The 18,444-nt window shown below is 37.7% G+C and overlaps 1 protein-coding gene across 1 annotated transcript; it reads right to left on the bottom strand.

Moving 5' to 3' along the window:
* Window positions 1–8,237: 8,237 nt before the first annotated feature.
* On the bottom strand, window positions 8,238–12,804 carry LOC306783563 (CD209 antigen-like protein A; the record flags this gene model as incomplete). Its single annotated transcript, XM_079277271.1, has 6 exons — window positions 8,238–8,408; window positions 8,698–8,801; window positions 10,034–10,176; window positions 11,322–11,501; window positions 12,560–12,667; window positions 12,738–12,804. 6 exons carry the CDS (start codon window positions 12,802–12,804, stop codon window positions 8,390–8,392), a joined length of 621 nt encoding a protein of 206 aa, XP_079133397.1. The 3' UTR covers window positions 8,238–8,389.
* Between the last annotated feature and the right edge of the window lie 5,640 nt (window positions 12,805–18,444).

The following is an 18,444-nucleotide window of genomic DNA, read 5'->3' as shown; positions in this document are numbered from 1 at the left end:
GTTGTGCACATAACAATAAATAACTTGAAACTTTCCTCCCTCGGCCTCATCTGAAGGGTCTGTAGTGACTCCTCACACTCGACTATCAGAACAACTACTTATTGGATCAAATGACTGATTACTTACAGATTTATTTCTTCATCACATCAGAACAAAAAGTAGGCAATGTATTTAAAAAGAGAAGAAAAATAATAATAAAAGTAAATATTTAGGTGTACATTTAACAAATTATAAGAAAACCAAACAATAACAACCAATAAAATGAGCAATAAGAAAACAAAACTATTAATGATGGTAATTATGATAGATATTATACATACAATAAGGAGGAGGCAGAAACACTTGTATGGTCCTAACCCTTTCTATGACTTTAATATTGCACTGAATGTTTATCACATGTACGACTTGTTCTGAAGATGATCAGAATCATGAAAGGACCAGAACGTCTTTCAAAATTAGGACTTTTGAAGAACAGTTGAAGTGAAGAGGCAGAGGACACATTTAAAACATTTAAAACTAAAACTCTGGCTTTAGCTATAAAATAGATGCTACCATCACTTGGAAAAGATGCCTTGTACATAATTCATGTTTAAATAGAGTTATTTGGACAGGACGAACAGACTGTAAATACAGTTTACAGAGACAAGCACTCACTCTGATTGCACAAACGCTGACGTCTGTCCATCTCTTCCATCAGATTAGTGAGGCTGGCGTTCAGCAGGTCTCTCTCTTCAGACACAGAGGACAGCTTGTCTTCACTGGCCCGGTCTGGAATAAATCAAGACCATAAAACCTCATGTGTTCATACTGGTGTATTCATGTATCATACTGGTGTATTCATGTGTTCATACTGGTGTATTCATGTATTCATACTGGTGTATTCATGTATCATACTGGTGTATTCATACTGGTGTATTCATGTATCATACTGGTGTATTCATGTATCATGCTGGTGTATTCATGTGTTCATACTGGTGTATTCATGTATCATACTGGTGTATTCATGTGTTCATACTGGTGTATTCATGTATCATACTGGTGTATTCATACTGGTGTATTCATGTATCATACTGGTGTATTCATGTATCATGCTGGTGTATTCATGTATCATACTGGTGTATTCATGTTTTCATACTGGTGTATTCATGTATCATACTGGTGTATTCATGTGTTCATACTGGTGTATTCATGTATCATACTGGTGTATTCATACATCATACTGGTGTATTCATGTATCATACTGGTGTATTCATGTATCATACTGGTGTATTCATGTTTTCATACTGGTGTATTCATGTATCATACTGGTGTATTCATGTATCATACTGGTGTATTCATGTTTTCATACTGGTGTATTCATGTATCATACTGGTGTATTCATGTATCATACTGGTGTATTCATGTTTTCATACTGGTGTATTCATGTATCATACTGGTGTATTCATGTATCATACTGGTGTATTCATGTTTTCATACTGGTGTATTCATGTATCATACTGGTGTATTCATGTGTTCATACTGGTGTATTCATGTATCATACTGGTGTATTCATGTATCATACTGGTGTATTCATGTATCATACTGTATTCATGTTTTCATACTGGTGTATTCATGTATCATGCTGGTGTATTCATGTATCATACTGGTGTATTCATGTATCATACTGGTGTATTCATGTATTCATACTGGTGTATTCATGTATCATGCTGGTGTATTCATGTATCATACTGGTGTATTCATGTATTCATACTGGTGTATTCATGTATCATACTGGTGTATTCATGTATCATACTGGTGTATTCATGTGTTCATACTGGTGTATTCATGTATCATACTGGTGTATTCATGTATTCATACTGGTGTATTCATGTATCATACTGGTGTATTCATGTATTCATACTGGTGTATTCATGTATCATACTGGTGTATTCATGTGTTCATACTGGTGTATTCATGTATTCATACTGGTGTATTCATGTATCATACTGGTGTATTCATGTATTCATACTGGTGGTAATTTAAGGTGACGCGACGGGCAAAACCTTTGAGCTACTTTGCTTCTTTTTAGACTCGTGGAGAGAAAACATAAAAATAAAAACACTCTATTTGAATCTGTAGATTTCTCCTGAATTCACTAACAAATATTAGATAATGCCTCATTTGCATATTTACACAACATTTCAGAAAATATGAAATGGAAGAAATAATTGTCTTGTAAGATAAAGATATAATAAATCTAAACACTGTTATAGTATATCTACAATAACATCCCATCATCTTCCCAGTAAACATAATAATACTGAGTAAATGTTGAAATGACAAACAACCTGAATTCAAACATGGTTTCGTGTCAATTTAAAAGTTGGTAAATGGCGACGCTCTTCATCGACCAGAGAAGTGTATCTACATGATGCTGTGGGGTGGATAAATTAATATTCATAACTAATATAATTACAAAAGAAGTGCTTCACAAGGTCAGTGTTTCACTCTATTCTGTGGTGCTTTTAAAAACATATTTAAAAAGTGATTCAAGGACAAAGAACAAAAGATGAAAAGTCAATAAAAAGAAAAGCGTCACAGAGGAGCCAGGATGCAGATAGACATTTAGGTAAAACATCTTTCAGAGCAGATTAACGCTGCTGTAGATCTCAAGTGAAGACTTGGATGAAGATCAGACTCACGGTAGACAAAGAAGCTGATGAGTCGAGCCAGCAGGAAAACACTCAGCAGCCCCAGAGACAGAAAAACAGCTCCATCAGATCTGCTCTTCAACTTTGAGCTCCTGGGACCTGAACACAGAGAAGACCATGAACACAGTCATCAATACAATAAACATCACTCATCTGTTCACATTCTCACCTGTCCCATTGGTGGAAGGGCTCGAGTCGTCAGGTTCATCATATTCATGGACGTGTAATTCCTCCATCGCTCTCGAGGATAACATCTATTTCATAGCAGGTCAGCTCTGCAGCACACACTGCATGAAATGAGGAAACTCTTGTTGCTTATAAGTCACGACTTTCAAAATAATTTATCTTTTTCTTCATCATTCACCACTGCAACTGTTTTTAAGTTCAACATCCGTTTAACAGCAGTCACATGAACACTTGCGTGCTGAAGATCTCCTCTAATCTGGATTCAAAAATACATTTCTGACTCTTAATGACATCAAAGCGAACAAATAAATGCATGAATAATAAAACTACAGGAACACCTAGCAGAGTCTGAGATACATTTTGTGAAATGCTAACTTGCTCTTTTGCGGAACATTAAAAGACAAATATTTAACATGAAAAACTGTAAGTTACAATTTCGAAGATGTGTTTTGTTCTCTTTAGCGACACCTGTGGCCATACGTGGTAACTGCAGGTGCGTATTCACATTCCAGAGATCAAACAGTCTTTCTGAGATAGAAAGTGACTCAACAGACATTTATTTTTATGAAAAACTTTGAAATCATTATCTCAAGACTGGAAGCAGCGTGCCAATCTCAGACATCAACTTACTGAAGTAGAATAATATGGATAGTTTACTGATCCTGTAAAGCTCTCTCTATGCAGCTTTAATAAGAGGCCTAACAGCATGACAGTGAAGTGACATCCTGTCTGAACCTGAAGACAAAGACAGCAGGACGGCTGTGAGGAATTCAGGGAGATCAAAGACGACCAAGGTTTACTGAAGAATGTATCGAATAAGATGATAAACACAAGAAGAGATCTTACGAGACTCGAGGAACATTTTATACGATTTTATTCATGTTCATGATTACACACACACACACACACACACACACACACACACCAGAACAACTGTGTTTTTAAGTTGCTTCACCTGTAATGTCATCCTTTAATAAATGAAAAGATGAAACCTGATGAAGTCAACTCACCTAAAATATATAAAATCTGTCTTTTTCTTGCCTGAAATGTGGAAGCTGTCCGCTGCTGATCATAAACACACAAAAGTTGACATTTCAGAACCATTTTCAGGAAGGTCTTCTTCATTTCATCATATCTTTCTGGAAAAAACTTAAGCGGTCTTCGGAAGAAAAGAGAAGTGGTAAAGAGAAGTGGTAAAGAGTAAAGAAGTGTGTAGCGTGAGCGGGTCCTGCCCAACAGAAAAAAGGGCAGAATCGCACCCAGCACGGCGGTAACTCCGTCAGTAGTCCGACCAGTCTTCGGGGATGAGTGTCCCACAGAAGTGTCAGGAAAATACCTTCGGCCTGTTATCTCACCCCGTAGCTGAGTCGTTAATTTCGGAATTCTTGTCTTTCTGAGAGCCTTGTACGAATACGCCCTAGGCGCTCTCAGTAGGATGTAACCCGAACACCCAGTTTGAGTACAGTTACGTAGAACGTCTGTACCTTACTACTGCCTCGTTTCACTGCCATGGAACAACTTCAAGTAACTTAAAAACATGACGTACCAACAGGAAATGCACGAGCAGACGCGGCTGCCAAAGCTGCGGCTCGACGTCCGGTCCCCACTTCCTCTGCTCTCGCGTTTTCATGCGTGCAAGTTCCTTCTTCGCTCATAGCAATGCAAACTCTCTCCACTCCGGAAGAGCGACGGCTGTGGTCTAGTTCAGGGTGTACGTACACAGATGGACTTTGGGTGGGACCTGATGCTAAGCCATGTCTGCCTAAGCACTATTTCAATCATTATGCCAAGTTGACACATGGGTTAGACCACGTGTCAAAAGGAGGAATGTTGAGGGCATTAAATGAAACATGGTTCACGAAGGGGTTCACCTCATATGCACAAAAATTTTGTTCTGCATGTGTAACCTGTTCTACTCACAATGTAGGCAGGCCTGTAGCGGTGTCCAGCCAAGCTGCTCATCCGCCTCCAACACGGCCCTTTGAACACATTATGATGGACTTTGTTGAGCTCTCTCCATCTGAAGGTAAGAAACACTGTCTTGTGATGGTGGACATGTGGTCAAAGTGGGTTGAAGTTGTTCCATCAAGCAAACAGACCGCTGCAACAGTGGCAAAGGCATTGATTTCGGAAATCATTCCTCGTTGGGGCATTCCTACGAAAATATCAAGTGACAACGGTTCTCATTTTGTAAACCAGGCCATTACAGAACTAAGCGCCTATTTGGGTATCGACTTAAGAACACACTGTGCTTACCATCCTGCCAGTGGTGGCGCTGTGGAACGAGAAAACGGTACCCTCAAAACAAAGTTAGCAAAATGTTGTGCTGACACTGGGTTACCATGGACAAAAGCCCTGCCTCTAGTGCTGATGTACATGCGTATGAGGAAACGAACACGCAGCAATCTGAGTCCTTTTGAGATATTGTTTGGTTTTCCTCCTCATGTAGGCACGGAAGCACCCACGGCACCGCCCCCATCCACCGCCTTATGCGAACATGAAATGTTGAGATATTGTGCGCAACTGTCCTCTGCTCTATCTGACATACGACAACAGGTGGCAGCTGCCCTCCCGAGGCAAGCGGAGGGACCGCTCCACAACCTGAAACCCGGTGACTTCGTAGTGGTGAAAGATTTCAGACGGAAGAACTGGAGAGCACAGCGCTGGCTGGGCCCGTTCCAGATCCTCCTCATCACCCACACGGCAGTAAAGGTAGCTGAGAGAGCCACTTGGGTCCACGCGTCACACTGCAAAAAGGTTCCCGACCCAGGAGAAGCTTCAGGTGAGCAAACACCTGCATCCAGTGCCAGCCAACGGGCACCACCGAAAGAACCATCGCAGGAGGACAAGCAGTGATTCACGGACGGGATCACAACGGGCAGTGGCCGACAGACACGTCGTGATCTGTGCTAACTGTCTACAACTCATCAATACCACGAGGGAAAAGAAAAGGACAACAACCCGCTACCCATCACAACCTCAACGTGGTCCTGAGAAGCAGGGCTCGAAACGGAGCACACCCAGGCCTTTCATCATGAAGCGTGATCTAGCTAGGAACAGACCTCTCAAGACAGAGGCAGAATAATCCTCTGGGGTCCGTTGAGACAAAGGCAGTCCACCCTTTGTCTCTAGTTAGTCTGGTTACATTTTTTTATTATGTTAATTGTGGTTATGGTATAACCAAAAGAGTGGAGTGTAATGATAAAAAATGTTTTAACCTCCTCATGTTATTATCTGTGAGACATATTGCTGTTTAGAAAGTTCATTTGTATGGGCGTCTGGATGTCTGAACACATTGACCTATTTGGTCTAGGACGAAGGTCACTTTTCTTTCCCAGTCGGGACAAACAGCCGACGTGGTCTTTCTCTGGATCAACTGATTCTTGTTAGACTAAACATTTCTGCCGTAGTCTCCTGTGTTTTATCTGGTTCTCTCTGCCGGCCGGTATAAATATCTTGTTTGGATTTTGTGTCTTTAGAGCATATTCACAGCTCACTGCAATACGTGGTGGTGTTTTGTGTTCTCTGTTTGCAAACATTAAATTGACTTCTTGAAACTTTGATCATTCATCGAGACTCTGTTTTTATGTTAGACACTTTGGATAAAACCAACTTCACTCCTGAACTTGTTAAGGAAATATTCCACAACAAGAGTCAGGGTTTGGTTTGTCCGTTCTGGGCTGCCGTAGAAACATGGCTGACTCTGTGAAGAGTCAAAGCTCCTTATGTAGATATGAAGGACTCATTCTAAGCTAACAAACACAACAATTCTTAGTTTCAGGTGATTTTACACGAGTGACAACATAGTTATAAATATTATATTTCTGCCAAATAGCAATAAATCCTACAAACTGTTCCTTTAAAGGAGAAAAATGAAACAAGACAGACAAATGTAGGACAACCTATTCGAGCCATTGTAGTTAAAAACAACAACGTAAAAAATAAATACAGAGTCAGGGGAGGGGCGAATATTCAGAGAAATAACTCCGAAATTTGAGGATGAAAGTCGTAAATCTATGAGAAAAATCATTGCAAAAAGACCCCTTGAATATTCTTTGAAATGATAAAGTCAACAATTTACAAGAAAATAAAAAAAATAGTTCATCGCAAAACCGTAGTAACACCAGCCGTCATCTGAATGTTGCCTCTAAGCGAGATACGAATATGTTTTATTGAATGCTCAGTCTGTTATTTTATGAAATTTACAACTTTAATCTCTTCAGTTCATTTTGTATTATTACCCTCTCCCCATGCTCCGTAATGAATATATTTGACCTCCTATGACCCTAACACACCATCACACAAGTCAGTAACCGTAACAATGACAGATGAAGATATACACACTGCCTGTCTGTATCAACAGGATTGTCATGTTGAACTTTGGCATAGATTTCCTCCAATGATGGAAATTATTTCATGAAGGGTCAAACCTGCAGCACGAACTACGACACATGTAAACGACTAAACCCAGTCTTGTTGGTCTCAATAGTTTTCTCTGAAGTTTAACTTTCGAGGAAGTAACAAGTGAACACACCCTACTTGATGGCAATCTTCTCTCACAAACAGGAACAGTTTGAGAACAATTCCTTAAATGGTCCAATAATGAAGTCATTTTCAATTGCATAGAAATAAATATGCTGTGTAGATGTTATTTGTGAAGTGGACTGTAATATAGTAGGTTTAAGGGACTTTGAGAGATGTTCATACGAGTACGGTGCATTGGTGAGTGTGAGAATAAATGAGTCGTCCTCTAAATGTGGAAGAAAACAGCTGAAGTCAACTTTATTAGCCTAATAAGTGCATTTCAGGCTCAAGCTTCATTATAGTATCTATTCAGTATAATATGCAGCTTTAATTCTTTACAGTCATCAGCACATGTATACAGATAAAGATCACAGCTTCCTGTGGTTCATCTTCCTGGTACAAAGCAGCTGATTTACACAAAACAGTCACACGGAGAACTTGATACCTGACCTCCAACCCTTTACATGCTCTCTTTATATCACACACACACCATTTAAAGCCTTTTGCAGAATCATAATAACATGTTGACAGATGTAATACTTGACGGGTGGACAGCAGGACAGAGAGCAGGACTCTGGAGGGACCAGAGGAGGTGGACTCTGTGTTCACATCGTGATGCTTGCTGCTCAAACACAGTCACAGTTGATGGACAATGTTTTCTCCTCATGTTGAATTTTGAATGTGAAGATGTCGGCCGTATTATCTGACCAGAGAATTGTTTTTGTTGCCTATGATGCAAATTCAATAAATGCACGACAGGAATGTACAGCTGTTTGTGTTTTGTTGTGTTTGTTGTGTTATAAATGTGCTACAACTTCATTTCATTGAGCATCTCTGTGTTTAACAATGACAATAAATGATCCTTGAACCCTTGAACCTTGAAATATTAAGCCAGATTTTCACAGATCCAATGCCGAGGGTCATCACACCGCCGATCATTCCAGTTTCTTTCTGCGTTCCTGCCAACTTGAATTTCAGCACAGTCCTGTTCACCCAACTGTGGATTTCCTGCACCGTTATTAGGTTGATCAAGGTCCCAGTACCTAGGAGGTGATTATTCAAAACATTTAATAATGCAGCTTTTAAGTTTCTCGAGTAAAATAAAAATGAGGATTTTTTATCTTCTAACCAAATTACTTTAATTATCCGTGCAGAGCAGCAACACTTGCAAAACAATGTTTCCGCTCAGTCAGATTTTGGTAATAATTATTGAGGGACTTTTGCTCGAATAATAACTTATTATTATGCAGCAATAGTTGTGTGTATCTTCAAATATGAACATTGTTGTGTGTCTTACGCTTCAGTCAGTGGAGTTCCATCAACCCATTTCCAGGTGCCCTCGTCGTCTCCGTCACTCAAACCAATCCAAGTGTATTCTGTGACGATGTTTGAGAGGAATTCCTGTTCAAGATTAAAAAGAAAGAGTCTGTATTTAGATATATATTTTTGTATTTACATTTTAATTTCATTTTTAACGTAGTTTAGAGTGATCCATCCAAACGCTGATAAAAATGCACTTATAAATCATATTAGCTCAAAGATATGCCATGTTATTTTAATGTAATCATTATAGCTGATATACAGTAAATGGATGTTAACAGGATGTAATGTCCACATCTGTATAGAGTAATATACAGAATACAAGCAGAGTAAAAGAGAAGAAGAAAAGACGGGAGGGCATGAATACCCATGAAACAAAAACAAAAAATATATTTCAGAATAAAAAGTATCTGAACAATAAAACCATTAAAGTGCAGCGTGGTGAAAAAGGAGCAGACGTGGTCAGTGGTGGAAGACGTACTCATATCTTTACTCAAATAAAAGTAGAAATACTACAATACTTAGTAAAAGTACTCCATTCAGAATTGTATTTAAGAAAAAGTACATAAGTATCAGAATCAAAATGTACTTAAAACAAAAGTATAGGTACTCATTGTCTAGACTGGTCCATTTAAGCATAAAACAGTATATACTATTATGATAATATTATTATTATTATCATTGTCATTATTATTATTATTATTATTATTATTACTACACTATGACAGTTTATTTGTCAATAAAAATGTGTATTAATAATCTGAATATTAAAGTAAATAAAGCTTAGAAGTAAATGTCGTTTTTTTTGTAAGTACAATATTTGCCTCAGAAGTGTAGTGGAGTATATGAATGAAGTATAACATGGAAACATTCAAGTTTGTCTCAGAGGGCTTTACAGTCTCCACAGACCAAAATATTACAATAAACTTTCATGAAAACAAACTGTGAAAGTGTTAATATGAATACACAGACTGTCAATCAGCGTGTAGCCCCGCCCTAAAGCATCCCCTGCTTTATGGTCTGTGTGACTCTAAATGGACCATAATGTACTAAATGAACATCATGCTGTATTGAAGAAGACTTGAAACTAGAGATTGAGACATAAACTCATGTTTACAATGTTTACTGAGGTAATAAATCAAGAGAGAAGTAGAGTCATTTTCTATAGACTTCTATACAACCAGAGGAGTCGCCCCCTGGTGGACACTAGAGAGAATGCAGCTTTAACACATGAAGCTTTGGCTTCACTTGTCAAACCCAGCGGTTGTCATCTGGAAACACTAAAGATAAATATATATATAATTTCACACTACCTGTTCTTGAAGCGAGTCTATGATCACCAGATCTGCTCCTTTGTCTCTGCAGTCCTTTCTGCTCTTCTCCCAGGAACCAGCCCATGTAGAGAGAAGATAACAGGAACTATTGAACCTCCTCCATCCTTCAGGACACGTTTTCTCTGTAAAAATGATGCAAACATAAACCAAAAAGATCAGACGAGACCCACGTCTTTAAAATGAAGCCGTTGTGTTGTTGTTGACTTCCTGCTGAGACCTCTGAACTGTTGAGCTGTGGAGCGCATCACTACGACACACATCACTTTACTTTAACTTACTGTTCTACATCTCTGTATATAAGATTCATTACTTCTCATCACACAGAGAAACAAACTAAATACCTGTTTACATAAACGTTTATGCATCTTGCAATTATTATCTTCCACAAATACATCATTTCATTTCATAGATGTTATATTTTATCCCTTTATTGGAACTTCTGAACTATTTAATGTCTCATACATCCATTTTTGCTTGCGTGATTTTTTTAAATACATATTTATTGATAATTGTTGTCGGGAGACTGAGATTAAGGTTTTGATTGCAAACATTGCTTCTCTGTAGTTGTTGTGCACATAACAATAAATAACTTGAAACTTTCCTCCCTCGGCCTCATCTGAAGGGTCTGTAGTGACTCCTCACACTCGACTATCAGAACAACTACTTATTGGATCAAATGACTGATTACTTACAGATTTATTTCTTCATCACATCAGAACAAAAAGTAGGCAATGTATTTAAAAAGAGAAGAAAAAGAAGGAAAAATAAATACTTGGTGGCAAAAGTAATGTGTAACCTGAAATTCCCCAAAAAGTAAATATTTAGATGTACATGTGTCAAATAATAATAAAACAAAACAATAACAACCAATAAAATGAGCAATAAGAAAACAAAACTATTAATGATGGTAATTATGATAGATATTATACATACAATAAGGAGGAGGCAGAAACACTTGTATGGTCCTAACCCTTTCTATGACTTTAATATTGCACTGAATGTTTATCACATGTACGACTTGTTCTGAAGATGATCAGAATCATGAAAGGACCAGAACGTCTTTCAAAATTAGGGCTTTTGAAGAACAGTTGAAGTGAAGATGCAGAGGACACATTTAAAACATTTAAAACTAAAACTCTGGCTTTAGCTATAAAATAGATGCTACCATCACTTGGAAAAGATGCCTTGTACATAATTCATGTTTAAATAGAGTTATTTGGACAGGACGAACAGACTGTAAATACAGTTTACAGAGACAAGCACTCACTCTGATTGCACCAACGCTGACGTCTGTCCATCTCTTCCATCAGATTAGTGAGGCTGGCGTTCAGCAGGTCTCTCTCTTCAGACACAGAGGACAGCTTGTCTTCACTGGCCCGGAGACGCTCAGTCAGGTTGGCTTTGACAGTGGACAGATCTGCAGCTGATCCACCCACTGAGTTATGGTCTGGAACAAATCAAGATCATAACACCTCATGTATCATACTGGTGTATTCATGTGTTCATACTGGTGTATTCATGTGTTCATACTGGTGTATTCATGTTTTCATACTGGTGTATTCATGTTTTCATACTGGTGTATTCATGTGTTCATACTGGTGTATTCATGTTTTCATACTGGTGTATTCATGTGTTCATACTGGTGTATTCATGTATCATACTGGTGTATTCATGTATCATACTGGTGTATTCATGTTTTCATACTGGTGTATTCATGTATCATACTGGTGTATTCATGTATCATACTGGTGTATTCATGTATTCATACTGGTGTATTCATGTATCATACTGGTGTATTCATGTATCATACTGGTGTATTCATGTGTTCATACTGGTGGTAATTTAAGGTGACGCGACGGGCAAAACCTTTGAGCTACTTTGCTTCTTTTTAGACTCGTGGAAAGAAAACATGAAAATAAAAACACTCTATTTGAATCTGTAGATTTCTCCTGAATTCACTAACAAATATTAGATAATGCCTCATTTGCATATTTACACAACATTTCAGAAAATATGAAATGGAAGAAATAATTGTCTTGTAAGATAAAGATATAATAAATCTAAACACTGTTATAGTATATCTACAATCACATCCCATCATCTTCCCAGTAAACATAATAATACTGAGTAAATGTTGAAATGACAAACAACCTGAATTCAAACATGGTTTCGTGTCAATTTAAAAGTTGGTGAAAGGCGACGCTCTTCATCGACCAGAGAAGTGTATCTACATGATGCTGTAGGACAGAGAAATTAATATTCATAACTAATATAATTACAAAAGAAGTGCTTCACAAGGTCAGTGTTTCACTCTATTCTGTGGTGCTTTTAAAAACATATTTAAAAAGTGATTCAAGGACAAAGAACAAAAGATGAAAAGTCAATAAAAAGAAAAGCGTCACAGAGGAGCCAGGATGCAGATAGACATTTAGGTAAAACATCTTTCAGAGCAGATTAACGCTGCTGTAGATCTCAAGTGAAGACTTGGATGAAGATCAGACTCACGGTAGACAAAGAAGCTGATGAGTCGAGCCAGCAGGAAAACACTCAGCAGCCCCAGAGACAGAAAAACAGCTCCATCAGATCTGCTCTTCAACTTTGAGCTCCTGGGACCTGAACACAGAGAAGACCATGAACACAGTCATCAATACAATAAACAGCACTCATCTGTTCACATTCTCACCTGTCCCATTGGTGGAAGGGCTCGAGTCGTCAGGTTCATCATATTCATAGACGTGTAATTCCTCCATCGCTCTCGAGGATAACATCTATTTCATAGCAGGTCAGCTCTGCAGCACACACTGCATGAAATGAGGAAACTCTTGTTGCTTATAAGTCACGACTTTCAAAATAATTAATCTTTTTCTTCATCATTCACCACTGCAACTGTTTTTTAAGTTCAACATCCGTTTAACAGCAGTCACATGAACACTTGCGTGCTGAAGATCTCCTCTAATCTTGATTCAAAAATACATTTCTGACTCTTAATGACATCAAAGCGAACAAATAAATGCATGAATAATAAAACTACAGGAACACCTAGCAGAGTCTGAGATACATTACATACGTTGAATAAGATGATAAACACAAGAAGAGATCGTAAGAGACTCGAGGAACATTTTATACGATTTTATTCATGTTCATGATTACACACACACACACACACACACACACACACACACCAGAACAAAGAAGGTGTTCTTCACTTCGTCGTATTTTTAGGGAAGAAAACTGAAGCAGTATCTCAGAAAGAAAAGAGAAGTGGTAAAGAAAACTTTTTATCTTCAAACAACATGCGTGAGAACTAAATCCTCTCAGTATTTATCTGGTTTTCGTCACGATGGTTGAAACAAGTTGTGTGCAGCTAATTCCAGAATGGACCCAAAGAAAAATATGAAATAATGAGAATAAACATTCGCCGTTGTGTGAGCGAGTGCATTTCCTGAAGACTTGTACTTTACTAGATTATTCACATTTAATGCAACTTTATACTTCTACTCTATTTTGAATGTTTGTGACACATTTCTTAGCACAACCTTCAACACCGACAGCTGTAAACTGTGTCATGCACATTAATGATAATAACTATATGTCATAAATGTTTTTACTTCAGTGAGTGCAGGACGTTTCCTTGTTGTGGAGGTTTTTCAAAGAGAGAGTGATATCAGTACTTTTACTTCAGTGAAGGATGTGAATACTTCCTCCAGCACTCTTTATCTGACAGACATCAGTCAGAGCTCATCAGTGTTTCATCATCGCTTCAACACAACCAGCGCTAAACGCTCCAACACGGAAACGACAGAGAGAGATTGTGTGGATTCAACATGATGTGTAAACTGTATTTACATTCTGTCTTTGATCTTTGTCAGTGTATTTTCTTTATTTACATTATTTTGTATCCTACAATAAAGCAATCAGAAGGTATTTATAAGTGTAAAGGGTCTGTAGTGACTCCTTTTCAAAATTGTTGATCGCAAAACCGTAGTAACACCAGCCGTCATCTGAATGTTGCCTCTAAGCGAGATGCGAAGATGTTTTATTGAATGCTCAGTCTGTTATTTTATGAAATTTGCAACTTTATCTCTGAGAACAAACACATTTTCACTTTTTACAACTTTAATCTCTTAATATCTAACACCCTACTTGATGGCAATCTTCTCTCACAAACAGGAACAGTTTGAGAACAATTCCTTAAATGGTCCAATAATGAAGTCATTTTCAATTGCATAGAAATAAATATGCTGTGTAGATGTTATTTGTGAAGTGGACTGTAATATAGTAGGTTTAAGGGACTTTGAGAGATGTTCATACGAGTACGGTGCATTGGTGAGTGTGAGAATAAATGAGTCGTCCTCTAAATGTGGAAGAAAACAGCTGAAGTCAACTTTATTAACCTAATAAGTGCATTTCAGGCTCAAGCTTCATTATAGTATCTATTCAGTATAATATGCAGCTTTAATTCTTTACAGTCATCAGCACATGTATACAGATGAAGATCACAGCTTCCTGTGGTTCATCTTCCTGGTACAAAGCAGCTGATTTACACAAAACAGTCACACGGAGAACTTGATACCTGACCTCCAACCCTTTACATGCTCTCTTTATATCACACACACACCATTTAAAGCCTTTTGCAGAATCATAATAACATGTTGACAGATGTAATACTTGACGGGTGGACAGCAGGACAGAGAGCAGGACTCTGGAGGGACCAGAGGAGGTGGACTCTGTGTTCACATCGTGATGCTTGCTGCTCAAACACAGTCACAGTTGATGGACAATGTTTTCTCCTCATGTTGAATTTTTAATGTGAAGATGTCGGCCGTATTATCTGACCAGAGAATTGTTTTTGTTGCTTATGATGCAAATTCAATAAATGCACGACAGGAATGTACAGCTGTTTGTGTTTTGTTGTGTTTGTTGTGTTATAAATGTGCTACAACTTCTTTTCATTGAGCATCTCTGTGTTTAACAATGACAATAAATGATCCTTGAACCCTTGAACCTTGAAATATTAAGCCAGATTCTCACAGATCCAATGCAGAGGGTCATCACACCGCAGATCATTCCAGTTTCTTTCTGCATTCCTGTCAATTTTAATGTCAGCACAGTCCTGTTCACCCAACTGTGGATTTCCTCCACCGTTATTAGGTTGATCAAGGTCCCAGTACCTAGGAGGTGATTATTCAAAACATTTAATAATGCAGCTTTTAAGTTTCTCGAGTAAAATAAAAACGAGGATTTTTTATCTTCTGACCAAATTACTTTAATTATCCGTGCAGAGCAGCAACACTTGCAAAACAATGTTTCCGCTCAGTCAGATTTTGGTAATAATTATTGAGGGACTTTTGCTCGAATAATAACTTATTATTATGCAGCAATAGTTGTGTGTATCTTCAAATATGAACATTGTTGTGTGTCTTACGCTTCAGTCAGTGGAGTTCCATCAACCCATTTCCAGGTGCCCTCGTCGTCTCCGTCACTCAAACCAATCCAAGAGTATTCTGTGACGATGTTTGAGAGGAATTCCTGTTCAAGATTAAAAAGACAGAAAGTCTGTACTGGTATTTATGTTAACTTATTTTTTATTCATTCTTTTTTAATTACATTTTCATTTTCAGATTATTAATGTCGTTTAGAGTGATCCATCCCAACACTCTGCTAATAATTCACTTATAAATCGTACTAGCTCAAAGATGGCATGTTATTTTAATGTAATCATTACAGCTGATATACAGTAAAAAATACATCAGGATGTAATGTCCACATCTGTATAGAGTAATATACAGAATACAAGCAGAGTAAAAGAGAAGAAGAAAAGACTGGAGGGCATGAATACCCATGAAATAAAAACAAAAATATATTCCAGAATAAAAAGTATATGAACAATAACACCATTAAAGTGCAGCGTGGTGAAAAAGGAGCAGACGTGGTCAGTGGTGGAAGACGTACTCATATCTTTACTCAAATACTTCTATACAACCAGAGGAGTCGCCCCCTGGTGGACACTAGAGAGAATGCAGCTTTAACACATGAAGCTTTGGCTTCACTTGTCAAACCCAGAGGTTGTCATCTGGAAACACTAAAGATAAATATATATATAATTTCACACTACCTGTTCTTGAAGCGAGTCTATGATCACCAGATCTGCTCCTTTGTCTCTGCAGTCCTTTCTGCTCTCCTCCCAGGAACCAGTCCGTGTAGAGAGAAGATAACAGGAACTACTGAACCTCCTCCATCCTTCAGGACACGTTTCCTCTGTAAAATGATGCAAACATAAACCAATAAAGATCAGACGAGACCCACGTCTTTAAAATGAAGACGTTGTGTTGTTGTTGGCTTCCTGCTGAGACCTCTGAACTGTTGAGCTGTGGAGCGCATCACTACGACACACATCACTTTACTTTAACTTACTGTTCTACATCTCTGTATATAAGATTCATTACTTCTCATCACACAGAGAAACAAACTAAATACCTGTTTACATAAAAGTTTATGCATCTTGCAATTATTATCTTCCACAAATACATCATTTAATTTCATAGATGTTATATTTTATCCCTTTATTGGAACTTCTGAACTATTTTATGTCTCATACATCCATTTTTGCTTGCGTGATTTTTTAAAATACATATTTATTGATAATTGTTGTCGGGAGACTGAGATTAAGGTTTTCATTGCAAACATTGCTTCTCTGTAGTTGTTGTGCACATAACAATAAATAACTTGAAACTTTCCTCCCTCGGCCTCATCTGAAGGGTCTGTAGTGACTCCTCACACTCGACTATCAGAACAACTACTGATTGGATCAAATGACTGATTACTTACAGATTTATTTCTTCATCACATCAGAACAAAAAGTAGGCAATGTATTTAAAAAGAGAAGAAAAAGAAGGAAAAATAAATACTTGGTGGCAAAAGTAATGTGTAACCTGAAATTCCCCAAAAAGTAAATATTTAGATGTACATGTGTCAAATAATAATAAAACAAAACAATAACAACCAATAAAATGAGCAATAAGAAAACAAAACTATTAATGATGGTAATTATGATAGATATTATACATACAATAAGGAGGAGGCAGAAACACTTGTATGGTCCTAACCCTTTCTATGACTTTAATATTGCACTGAATGTTTATCACATGTACGACTTGTTCTGAAGATGATCAGAATCATTAAAGGACCAGAACGTCTTTCAAAATTAGGACTTTTGAAGAACAGTTGAAGTGAAGATGCAGAGGACACATTTAAAACATTTAACACTAAAACTCTGGCTTTAGCTATAAAATAGATGCTACCATCACTTGGAAAAGATGCCTTGTACATAATTCATGTTTAAATAAAGTTATTTGGACAGGACGAACAGACTGTAAATACAGTTTACAGAGACAAGCACTCACTCTGATTGCACAAACGCTGACGTCTGTCCATCTCTTCCATCAGATTAGTGGACAAACGCTGACGTCTGTCCATCTCTTCCATCAGATTAGTGAGGCTGGCGTTCAGCAGGTCTCTCTCTTCAGACACAGAGGACAGCTTGTCTTCACTGGCCCGGAGACGCTCAGTCAGGTTGGCTTTGACAGTGGACAGATCTGCAGCTGATCCACCCACTGAGTTATGGTCTGGAACAAATCAAGATCATAACACCTCATGTATCATACTGGTGTATTCATGTATCATACTGGTGTATTCATGTATCATACTGGTGTATTCATGTGTTCATACTGGTGTATTCATGTGTTCATACTGGTGTATTCATGTGTTCATACTGGTGTATTCATGTATCATACTGGTGTATTCATGTATTCATACTGGTGTATTCATGTGTTCATACTGGTGTATTCATGTGTTCATACTGGTGTATTCATGTATCATACTGGTGTATTCATGTATTCATACTGGTGTATTCATGTGTTCATACTGGTGTATTCATGTATCATACTGGTGTATTCATGTATCATACTGGTGTATTCATGTATCATGCTGGTGTATTCATGTATTCATGCTGGTGTATTCATGTATTCATACTGGTGTATTCATGTATCATACTGGTGTATTCATGTATTCATACTGGTGTATTCATGTATCATGCTGGTGTATTCATGTATCATGCTGGTGTATTCATGTATCATACTGGTGTATTCATGTATTCATACTGGTGTATTCATGTATCATGCTGGTGTATTCATGTATCATGCTGGTGTATTCATGTATTCATACTGGTGTATTCATGTATCATACTGGTGTATTCATGTATTCATACTGGTGTATTCATGTGTTCATACTGGTGTATTCATGTGTTCATACTGGTGTATTCATGTATCATACTGGTGTATTCATGTATTCATACTGGTGTATTCATGTGTTCATACTGGTGTATTCATGTA

This window comes from Melanostigma gelatinosum, assembly GCF_949748355.1.
Source record: "Melanostigma gelatinosum genome assembly, chromosome: 10".
Lineage (NCBI taxonomy): Eukaryota > Metazoa > Chordata > Actinopteri > Perciformes > Zoarcidae > Melanostigma > Melanostigma gelatinosum.
The sequence above is the reverse complement of the archived record's forward strand: the minus strand, read 5'-3'. Positions and strand labels throughout refer to the sequence as shown.